Below are 12,057 nucleotides of genomic sequence, written 5' to 3' on the forward strand. Positions count from 1 at the left end.
AAACTCTTGTAAATAGTATCTTTTTGTTTTAAAAATTCAATTTAATCCCAGAAATGTCCCGCTTGGTCATGATGTGTTATCATTTCATAAATGGTTGAATTTGTTTAAAATATTTTCCAATTTCTCTGTGATTTCTTCTTTGACTTGTGGGTTATTACAACTCTGTGTTTTAATCTCCAGATCTGTGTGGCTTTCTCAGATATCTCCAGCTGATGTTCAGGTTATTTTTGCTGTGTACAAGAAAAACTCTGTGATTTTAATCCTTTCAGTGATTATATATCTGTACATACACACACACATTGAAAGAATATATATATATGTGTCCTCTATGTTATCATATGTATGTATGTATATAGATATGTATATTAGAGACATTTTGTAATTTTTCAATGTGCAGGTCTTGCACATATTTTAAAACTTATCTTTAAGTATTGCATAGTTTTGAAGCACTTTGTAAATGGTATCTTTTTGTTTTAAAAATTCAATTTAATCCCAGAAATGTCCTGCTTGGTCATGATGTGTTATCCTTTTATAAATGGTTGAATTTGATTTGCTGAATTTTTAAGGATTCATTCCTTCTTATAAGAAACGCTGGTTTGCAGTTTCATTCCTTGTATGGCTTTTTCTGGTTTTGGTATTAGGGTAATGCTGTCCTTATTAAGTGAGGTCAGATGTGTGGCCTCCTCCTTTGCTTTGTGAAAAAATTTGTGTAAAATTGATATTATTTATTGCTTAAATAGTTGGTAGAATTTACTATGAAGCCGTCTGGGCCAGATTTCGTTTCTTTCTAAGAACATTATAAAGCATGGATTTAATTTAATAGATGCAGGGCTATTTAGGTTATCTATTTCTTCTTGAATACACTTTTTGTGTCTTTCAAGGAGTTTTTCCATTTCTTCTATGTTGTCAAAGTTATTGGCAAAATACATTCATTACATTTCCTTGTGTCTTTTTATTATTTGTTGGCGCTCTAGTGATATCCACTCTTTCACTTGTTTCTTTTTTTTTCTCTTTTCTTAAAAAAATTTAAAAAAAATATATAGAAATGGGATCTTGCTATGTCACCCAGGCTGGTCTTGAGTTCCTGATCTCAAACGATTAGCTTCCCCAAATCTTCAGATTACAGGCGTGACCCACCATGCCCAGCCCACTCTTTCATTTGTGGTATTTGTGTTTCCTCTCCTTTTTTTTCCTGAAGAGAAATTTATCAATTTTGTTAATCTTTCCAAAGAACCAGCTTTTGGTGTTGTTTTCCCTTATTGTTTTTCAGCTTTCTATTTCATTGGCATTTACTCTTTATTATTTTCTGTCTGGTTTGGATTTAATTTGCTCATCTTTTTTACTAAGTTTCTAAGATAAAAGATGAGATAATTGATTAGAGACATTTCTTCCTTTCTAATATAAATGTTTGATGCTAAAATTATCTCACTAATCATGGTTTTTGCTGCATCCTACACATTTTGATAGGTTGCATTTTCAGTTTCATTCAGTTTATTTTCTAATTTCTCTGTGATTTCTTCTTTGACTTGTGGGTTATTAGAACTCTGTGGTTTAATTTCCAGATATATGTGGCTTTCTCAGATATCTCCAACTGATTTTCCGGTTATTTTTGCTGTGTAAAAGAAAAAACTCTGTGATTTTAATCCTTTCAATGATATATCTATACATACACACATTAAAAGAATATATATATATATGTGTGTGTCTTCTATGTTATCGTGTGTGTGTGTGTATATATATATGAGACATTTCTTCCTTTCTAATATAAATGTTTAATGCTAAAATTATTCCACTAATCATGATTTTTGCTGCATCCCACAAATTTGGATAGGTTGCATTTTCAGTTCTTTCGGCTTAAAGTATTTTCTGATTTCTCTGTGGTTTCTTCTTTGACTTGTGGGTCTTTGGAACTCTGTGGTTGAATCTCCAGATAGAGCACTGTCCACACGCTGTCTCGATTGTTATAGCTTTGTAGTGAGTCTTGAAACTGGGATAGTGTCAGTATTTCAGTTTTGTTCTTCTTTAGTATTGTGTAGTTATTCTGCATCTTTTGCCTTTCTGTATACACTTTAGTGTCTATTTGTCAGTATCCACAACTAACTGGCTGAGAGGTTGATTGGAATTATACTGCATCTATTGATCAAATTGGGAAAAACTGACATCTTGATAATATTGAGTCCTCCTAACCATGCAAAGGAAATATCTCTCTATTAGTATATTTTCTTTGATTTCATTCACTTTATATCAGGAGTGTTATAGATTATCACATGCAGGTATGACGTATACTTTGTTAGATTTATATCTAAGTATTTCTTTTCTGGTGCTAACATAAATGATATTGTGTTTTAAATTTCATATTCCAATTGTATGTTGCTGGCATATAAGAAAACAATGGACTTTTGTATATTAACCTTGTATCTTGCAGCCTTGCTATAGTCTTATATTAGTTTCAGGAGTTTTCTACATAGGTAATCATGTTATCTGTGAATAAAGATAGTTTTTTTCTTCCTTCCCAATCTACATATCTTTGATATCGTTTTCTTGTCTTATTGCATTAGCTAAAACTTCTAGCACAGTGTTGAATAGGAATGGTGAGAGTGAAGACTCTCGCATTGTTCCTGATCTTACTTAGCAGGAAAGCAACTGGTTTCTCACCATTAAGTATGACGTGGGCTGTGGCCAACTTGATACGATTCTTTGTAGATGTGCTTTATCAAGTTGAGGAAGTGCCACTCTATTTATAGTTTGGTAGAGTTTTTATTATGAATTGGTGTTGAATTTCGTCAAATGCTTTTTCTGTACCTGTTAATATATTCATATGATTTTTCTTCTTTAGCCTTTTGATGTAATAAATTGTCTTAACAGATTTTTGAAGGTTGAACCAGTCTTGCATACCTGGAATGAATCCCAATTGGTTCCGGTGTATCATTCTTTTTATGTCTTATTGGATTAGATTTGCTAATATTTTGTGGAGAAGTTTTATGTCTATATTGCTGAGAGATATTGGTCAGTAGTTTTCCTTTCTTGTAATACCTTTGTCTGGTTTTGGTATTAGGGTGATGCTGGCCTCATAGAAAGAGTTACGAAGTATTTTTTCTGCTTTTATTTTCTGAAAGATATTTTGGAATACTGGTATAATTTGTTTCTTTAATGTTCGGTATATTTCACCAATGAAAGCTGAGCCTCTTTCTTCTATTGCTTCAGTGTCAGTAGATATAAACCTACCAGGGTTATTTATTTCTTCTCATGTTAGTTTTGGTAGACTATATCTTTCAAAGAATTGGTCTGTTTCAACTAGGCTATCAACTTTGTGGGCAAAGAGTTGTTCATAAAATTCTTTTTTGTTTTTTGTTTTTTTTGAGACAGAGTTTTGCTCTTGTTACCCAGGCTGGAGTGCAATGGCGCGATCTCGGCTCACCGCAACCTCCACCTCCTGGGTTCAGGCAATTCTTCTGCCTCAGCCTCCTGAGTAGCTGGGATTACAGGCACGTGCCACCATGCCCAGCTGATTTTTTGTATTTTTAGTAGAGACGGGGTATCACCATGTTGACCAGGATGGTCTCGATCTCTTGACCTCGTAATCCACCCGCCTCGGCCTCCCAAAGTGCTGGGATTACAGGCGTGAGCCACCGCGCCCGGCCCCCATGAAATTCTTTTATTATTGTTGTAATGTTCATGGACTCAGTAGCGGTCTCTTTCACTTCTGAGATTAGCAATTTGTGTCTTCTCTCTCTTTTTTTTAATTAGTTACCGGGCTAGAAGTTTATTAATTTTACAGACTTTTTTAAAAGAACCAGCTTGTGGTATCGTTAATTTTCTCTATTAATTCTATGTTTTCTATTTCATTGACTTCTGTTCTAATATTTATTTCTTTTCTTCTGTTTAAATTTAATTTATTCTTCATTTTCTAGTAGCTTAAGTGCAAGCTTAAATTATGTGCATTCAATGCTATAAATTTCCCTCCATACACTGCTTTTAATTCATCTTATAAATGATTGATAAGTTGTATTTTCATTTTAATTATAAAATGTTTTTAAAACTTCTTTAAGCTAACTGTTATTTAGAAGTATGTTGTTTAATCTGTAAGTATTTTGGATTTTTCTAGTTATCATTTGTTACTGATTTCTAGTTTCTACCACTGTGGTTTGATAGCATATTTTGTATAATTTCTTTTCCTTTAGATTTGTTAAAATGTGTTTTATGATCCAGAATGTAGTCTACCTGGATGAATGTGAGCTTGAGAACAATGTGTATTCTGATATTGTTGGATGAAGTATTTTATAGAAGTCAGTTATTTACAGTTGGTTGGTGGTGCTGTTCCATTTAACTGTGTCCTTACTGATTTTCTGCCTGCAGGGTCTGTCAACTACTGATTGAGGGTTGTCAAGGTCTCCTGCTATAATAAGGATTCATCTCTCTCTCTCTCTCTCTCTCTCCCCCCCCCCCCTTTTTTTTTTTTTTTTTTTTTGAGGTAGAGTCTGGCTGTGTCGTCCAGGCTGCAGTGCAGTGGCGTGGTCTCAGCTCACTGCAAACTCTGCCTCCCGGGTTCAAGCAATTCTCCTGACTCAGTCTCTTGAGGAGCAGGGATTACAGGCATGTGCCACCACACCCGACTGATTTTTGTATTTTTAGTAACGATGGGGTTTCACCATGTTGGCCAGGCTGCTCTTGAACTCCTGACCTCAGGTGATCCGTCTGCCTCGGCCTCCCAGAGTGCTGGGATTACAGGCGCGAGCCACCATGCTCAGCTGGATTCATCTATAGTTCTTATTTATTTATTAGAGACAGGGTTTTGCTCTGTCACCCAGACTGAAGTGCATTGGTGCCTGGCCTCAAGTGATTCTCCCAACTTGGACTTCCAAAGTGCTGGGATTACAGGTATGAGGCACTGTGCCAGCCTATATTTCTTATTTTGTCATTTTTAGTGGTTGTCCTTGTATTTGCAATATACTTATAACTAATTCAACTGCATTTTCAAATTACACTATACCACTACACAAGTGTTACAAAATATTTCCAGTCCCTCCTTCCTGCCCCTTATGACATTATCATCATTCATTTCACAGCATCTGTAAGCTATATCATTGAAACATTGTTGATATTATTTTGAACAAACTGTTACCTGTAGGTCACCTAAGAATAAGAAAACTAAAATGTTTTATTTTACTTTCTCGAATTTTCCTTTAACATTCTTCCTTTCTTTATGTAGATCCAAGTCTCTGACCTATATAATTTCCTTCTCTCTCAAGAACTTTTATCATTTCTTACAAGGCAGATCTCCTGACTACAAATTCCCTCCATTTTTGTTTGTCTGAGAAAGTCTTTATTTCTCCTTCATTTTTGAAGAATAATTTCATGGAAATACCATATTATATGTCTTTTTAAGAATAGCACTATTTTCTACATCATACCCTTGGAACTAATAATTTATGAACTTACAATGTAGGTCTTATTTTTTTAAAGCTGTTATCTCATGTGCTAGATCGTCGTCACTTGAGCTCAGTCATCAAGGTACTTTACTGAATACCTTATGGGTCTTGCACCTTGTAAATTTCAATAATGAAGAGAAATCCTGAGTAATGACTTTCAGGTGAAATTTGTTTTTCTGATTCAAAGCAAAAAAGACTCTGAAAGAAAACAAAGTTACGACAGCATAACAATGAAGGTCAATCAGCCACCAATTTGTTTGGCACCCCATGCTCTCCACGTTGGACTTGCAAAAGTTTTCGCTTTCAGGATCTGATACATAGTGTGAATGCCATCCTTATGTGTAAAGCCCTTGGGTTGAATTTTTCCATCTGAAAACTTTGTTCAATTGATTATGGAAAATTAGTAAAAGGAATTTTTAAAATTATTATTATTTGAGACAGAGTGTCACTCTGTACCCAGGCTGGAGTGCAGTGGCATGATCTTGGCTCACTGCAACCTCCACCCGCCCAGGCTCAAGTGATCCTCTCACCTCAGCCTCCCCAGTAGCTGGGACCATAGGCGTGCATCACCATGCCCGGTTGATTTTTTTATTTTTGGTAGAGAAGAGTTTTTGCCATGTTGCCCAAACTGGTCTTGAACGACTGGGTTCAAGTGATCCGCCTGCCTTAGTTTCCCAAAGTGCTGAGATTACAGGCGTGAGCCACTATGCCTGGCCAAAAATTTACTTTGAAAGTCTTTTTAGGGCAGACTTGTTAGCTAGGCATGGTGTCCTGCGCCTGTAGTCCCAGCTACTTGGGAGGCTGAGGTGGGAGAATCGCTTGAGGCTGGGGAATAGAGGTCACAGTGAGCTGAGATCACACCACTGCAATCCAGCCTGGGTGACAAAGCCAGACTCTCTAAAGCATACCCCAAGACAAGGGATGTGCCTTATTGAGTATGTGACTTATTGAGAAAATGATCCTCTGGATAGTGAAAGAAAAGTAACAAAACAATGATGTGGTCTCACATAAAGTCTAGCCTTGGCCTGACCCATGAGACAGGGGCTCTGGAATAAAAATTGCATAGCAGAATGGTCACTCAGTCCAGGGACTTGACTTTTATACTGCTTCCCCCATTCATCAGTAACCAGCTGCTGGGAATGGAATGGTGGTATAATCTACTAGATGTCTCCAGATAGCCAAGGGCAATTCATGGGAGCACTTCACAGAGTTACACCATTTCGGGGATGGGTGTGTAACTGCCCAAGGGGTCCTTTTTGCCCACTGCACCCAGAAACACCACAGCATAGCAGTAAAGAAAAAGTTTAATAGACATGAGCTCAGCCATACCACAAAGGGGATGGAGTTAGTACTCAACTCATCTCCCCGAAGGCACAGAAGTTATGGGTGTTTCAAAGACAGTTTGGTGGGCAGGGGACCAGGGTAGGGGCAAGCTGATTGATTGGTTTGAGATGAAGTCATAGGGAATCGAAGCTGTCCTCTCTTGCTGAGTCAGTTACTGGGTGGAGGCCACAGGATGGATTGGCGGGTATAGGAGAGGACATGTGGCTGTCAGAAATGCAAAAACCTGAAAAGACATCACTGTATTGTAGGCTGTACAATAGTGATGTTATCTACAAAAGTAATTGGGGAAGCTGCAAATCCTATTACCTCCAGAATAACGACTGGTAACTATCTAGAATTCAGACCCATATCCTTCTAATTTGGTGGCCTTATATTAGTTTTATAAGAACAGTTTAGTCTTTGGTAAGGGGTATTATCATTTAAATTTTAAACTAAATTTCTCCTCAAATTAGTTTGGCCCATGCCCAGGAATGAACAAAGGCAACCAACCTGTGAGGCTGGAAACAAGATGAAGTCAGCATGCCAGATTTCTCTTACTGTCATAATTTAGCAATGGCTGATTCAGGTGTCGTGGCCTGTAAAAAACTGGGAAGAAAAAGAAATTGAGAGGGTTTCTAAGATTCTGTGATACTGTAAAACAATTAGGTGAGTGGAAGTTACTCTAGGTTTGTAATTTTAAGCTGAAATGTGAATGTCCCAGATGTCATCTATTATTTAGGAAAAATAATAGATTTCATTTACTTGCTAGTATAAATCAGTAATTTTGTTTTAATGTTTTGTGTTAGTTTCCTCTGGTTGTCATAACAAATTACCACAAACTAGGTGGCTTAAAGTGATAGAAATTTACTTTCTCACAGTTCTGGAAGCCAGAAGTCTAAAATCAAGCTGTGAAGAGGGTCATGCTCCTTTTAAAGCTCACGGGAAGAATCCTTCCTTCCCTCTCTCAACTGTGGTGCTTGCCAGAGATCCGTGGTGTTACTGTAATCACCCAACAGGTTCTCCTTGCCTGCTGCCTAGCCAGAGCCAACTTATCAAGACAGGGGAATTGCAATAGAGAAAGTTTAATTCATGCAGAGATGGCTGTACAGCAGACTGGAGTTTTATTGTTTCTTAAGTCAGACTCCCCCAAAACGTGGGAATTGGGGTTTTTAAGGATTATTTGGTGGGTAGGTTCTAGTGAATAGGGAATGCTGATTGGTTGGGTCAGAGATGAAATTATAGGAAGTTGAAGTTGTCCTCTTGCACTGAATCAGTTCCTTGGTGGGGGCCACAAGATCAGATGAGCCAGTTTATCAATCTGGGTGGTGCAGCTGATCCATCAAGTGTAGGGTCTGTTAGGTTTTACAATGGAATAGTGATGTTATCCCCAGTAGCAACTTGGGGAGTGTCAGGAATCTTGCAGCCTCCAGCTGCGTGACTTGTAAACCATAATTTCTAATCTTGTGGCTAATCCGTTAGTGCTACAAAAGCAGTCTAGTCCCTAGGGAGGAAGGGGGTTTGTTTTGGGAAAGGGCTGTTATCATTTTTGTTTCAAAGTGAAACTGTAAACTAAGTTCCTCCCAAAGTTACTTCAGCCTATACCCAGGAATGAGCAAGGACAGCTTGGAGGTTAGAAGCAAGATGGAGTCAGTTAGGTCAGATTTCCTTCACTGTAATAATTTTCTCAGTTGTAATTTTGCAGTGGCAGTCTCATTCCCTGGCTTGCGGCCAGTAACTGCAATTTCTGCCTCCATCTTCACAAAGGCATCTTCCCAGTATGTCTGTGTCTCTGTGTCCAAACTCCCCTCTCTTTCTCCTTATAAAGATACCAGTCACTGAATTACAGCCCACCCTAAACCAGAATGACCTCATCATAACTTGATTACTTCTGCAAAGACCCTAGAAAGGCAGATTTATTAGAGAAATTATGAAAATAGGTTGCAAGAAAGCAGTGGCCAAATGAGCATGAGAGAAGTTGACTGCAAAGAAACAAAGGCTTGCTGGAGATTGTATAGAATAGTGTTTATGGTGTAAACTGAAGAGGGCTTTGTGCAGTGCTGATAATCTTGTGCCAAGGTTGAAGTGAGCTGTCTTGCAGGTGTGTGGTGATAGTTGAGCACAGGAAGATTGTGAGTTATTTGTGCAGGAGGACTATGTGTCCTGGACCATGAAGAAAGGCAGATTTATGGCTTATCTGCTTTATGTTCTTGCTTTCCCTTGGTCCTGCCAGCCGGACTCCTTTTCCCTAATTAGGACTCCAAGTTAACTTGGGCCATGCCCAGAAATGAGCGAAGACAGTCAGCCCGTGAGGTTAGAAGCAAGATGGAGTCAGCCAGAGCCATGTCAGATTTATCATACTGTCATAATTTTGCAAAGGCATTTTCAGAGTAAAAGAATTAAACACTTGGCCCTAATTGTTCAATAAATAAGATAAATGATAGAAAGCAATGATGTAGTGAACTTTATTGCTTGTTTGTGTGCCAAATATCCTTCTAAAATATTTTGTGTGCACTTACTCATCAACTACATTAGGTTGGCTTATTACTATTTTCATTTCACATGTGAAGAAAGTAATGCCAGCAGAGCTAGAGCAATTTGCTCCAGCTCCCTTAGCTATCAAGTGAAGTAGCTAAGATTTGAATACAGGCAGTGTAACGTACTTCAACAAGGCCCCAATCAAAATGAACAGCAGTGAGGTCCAGACATAAGGGACAATTTTCCAATTATTTTATCTTGCTACTTAAGGGTACTTAGAGTAACATAGTAGCCACATTGTAAATATTTCTCATTAAAAAGTAAAAAATAGGCTAGGTGCGGTGGCTCATGCCTGTACTCCCAGCACTTTGGGAGGCCGAGGCAGGCAGATCACTTGAGGCAGGAGTTTGAGACCAGCCTGGCGACCATGGTGAAAACCCCATCTCTGCTAAAAATACAAAAATTAGCCAGGCGTCGTGGCCCGTGCCTGCAATCTTAGCAACTCTGGAGGCTGAGACATGGGAATAGCTTGAGCCCAGGAGGCAGAGATTGCAGTGAGCCAAGATCATGCCACCGTGCTGGAGTCTGGGTAACAGAGCAAGACTCTGTTTTTTTTTTTTTTTTTTTTTTTTTTTTTTTTTTTTTTTGGCAACCATGCCTTTTTCAAATATCCCAATTTTTTGTTTGTAGCTACTAATGGCTTCGTTGTTCATTAATTCCTTATCTTGTGAAGTCAATTATAGAGCTGGAGATTTTTGGAATCTAGAGAAATTTTGTTTATCTACGTGCCTACTTCATTTATCTACATGCTTGAAACTAACACATTGTAAGTGCTCAAAAAACATTTTATCACAGTTTAAAGCAAGACATTCGAAACTGATTGAAGTGGGTCACACGCATTATTCTTTGACAGTGTTTTACATTTGCATTGTCCTCCTCCTAAGAATTTACTTTTTAAAAGTAAGGAATCTGAGCAGGATGCAGTTAAACAATTTGGAATGTATCTAATTGTATCCAACTGCTGTTATGTTTGGTGAGAATTTTTGGCAATTAGTGGGAAGACGCAGTTCCTCGTCAAGAAAACAATTTTTGGAAACATCTGATTTTCTCAGGAAAACATCAGGCCCCACTGGGAGTCGAACCCAGGATCTCCTGTTTACGAGACAGGCGCTTTAACCAACTAAGCCATAGAGCCACGTGGAAACACTGTTTAGAAGTGAATCTACTCATTTTACTTTGACAAAATGAGTTTATTGAGTGTTACCTGCTGTCTTCAAAAAATATGCCAACTTGAGAGATAATTCATTTCTTCAGTCGCTTTTAAAAACATACGAATACTCGGGGAAAGGTATCCAGCAGTTTACAGTGTCAAAGGATTTTTCTATTAATCCAAGAAACAGCATTTCAGAAAGCTATACAATACGTCAGGACCATTAAGAGGAATATAGTTATACATAATTAAAAAAAACCTTTGAATCTTTAAAGTCACTCGCTTAAGGTAGGCGAAGCTGTAAGATTTGCCGGAGGAAGAGCAGGCCTCTCTCGCGTGGAGCCGTGGGACCGGGCGCTGAGGCGGTCTTCTGCTGCAGGTGTCAGCCCGGGGGCTCCTCCTCAGGTCCTGTGACGTCATTGTCAGGAGGGCAGTCAAGTTCTGTGTCCCGTGGGGCCGCTCAGGAGGGTGCGTGGGTGGGGAGGAGCTGGGCCACCGGACTCCGCAGCTTTGGGCTCAAGGAATTTGGTCGACACTTTAAGACTGACCAAGAAAAAAACATTTGGCGCAGTTTCTTTCCAGCCTCTCTTTCCTCCTGCTCCTCCTGCACTTTTTTGCTTTTTCCTGCAGTCAGTTCTGCAAGTCAGTTGTAGAGGAGATAACGCGTTCTCCCCTGCAACCGGTCCTTGCCCCACGCCCCGCCCAGAGGTCCCGGTTCTCATCCCTCCTGGAACTTGGGCAGAGCCCCGCCCGCGGGCTTCGAACCGACTGCCGCTCCGCGTCCACGAGCGGGCCCCGTGTCGGGCGGGGCAGGGCCGTGGGAATTGGGGTGCATCTGCGGGGCCCGGGGCCCCCAGGACAGGTGGGGACTGGGATGATTGAGGGGTGAGGGCCAGGAAGGCTGGGACTTGGGAGGGGAGACCCGGGACCGCCCAGAACGCTTCAGTGGAGTTGGAGAGGGCGGGGCGCAGCCTCTCCCGGCCGGTGGGATGCGGATACGCATCAAGCGCAAACGGATTCCGGTCCTGGATTTTGGGAATTAAGGCCCTGAACACATCAGCAAAGAGCACATCTGTCTGTACAGACGTTTCTTCCCGCGTATTTCATAGTAAGGACTTTTTTAAAAAGCAGGGACTCGGATCCTAGGTGGGTACAGCTGGGAGGCTGGGAGTGGGGAACGCACGGTTGTGCTTGTTAAGAATAACTCTTCGCCGCCTACTCCTGAACGCAGGTGGCGAGAATGAGACGTCAACTCGGCGCCGGCTCAGTCCCAGAGCCAGGTCAGCCACGGGGATTTTCAAGCGTTTTCTCAGTGACTGATTTTTCTGGAAGCGAATGGATTTTACTCTCCCTGTTTCGCACCCAAGTAACGTAAAAGACAGCGCTGGGACCGAACTCGGGTCTCCTGGGTCCTGGTTGGCTGGAAGAGGGGAACAACCAGGAAAGAATTGTGTCTGTCGTCAGTATCTGGAGGACTCATTACAGGGTAGGTGATCAGGACTGGTGTTTGGCAGGTGGGAATCTTTGAGACGGTCTGTGCACACAGTTTTGATTCTCCTTTTGCCAGTTTGGAGGACATGACATTCCCGATAAGTGAGTGTTAAAAGGGGATAGGGAAGG

The 12,057-nt window shown here is 40.1% G+C and overlaps 1 protein-coding gene and 1 non-coding gene across 2 annotated transcripts in view; both read right to left on the bottom strand.

Annotated features, from left to right (window-relative positions):
• LOC116544228 (telomeric repeat-binding factor 1-like) overlaps window positions 1-10,857 on the bottom strand; it is a 34,063-nt gene extending 23,206 nt beyond the window's left edge. Inside the window, 2 exon segments of the mRNA XM_032270419.1 lie at window positions 7,311-7,348; window positions 10,697-10,857. Coding sequence (XP_032126310.1) covers window positions 7,311-7,348; window positions 10,697-10,857 — 199 coding nt within the window.
• Window positions 10,349-10,422, bottom strand: TRNAT-CGU. Its single transcript has one exon. It is a non-coding gene; the product is annotated as a tRNA-Thr (tRNA).
• Window positions 10,858-12,057: the final 1,200 nt, after the last annotated feature.

This window comes from Sapajus apella, unplaced genomic scaffold, assembly GCF_009761245.1.
Source record: "Sapajus apella isolate SASKATOON/1434 unplaced genomic scaffold, GSC_monkey_1.0 scaffold210, whole genome shotgun sequence".
Classification (NCBI taxonomy): Eukaryota; Metazoa; Chordata; class Mammalia; order Primates; family Cebidae; genus Sapajus; species Sapajus apella.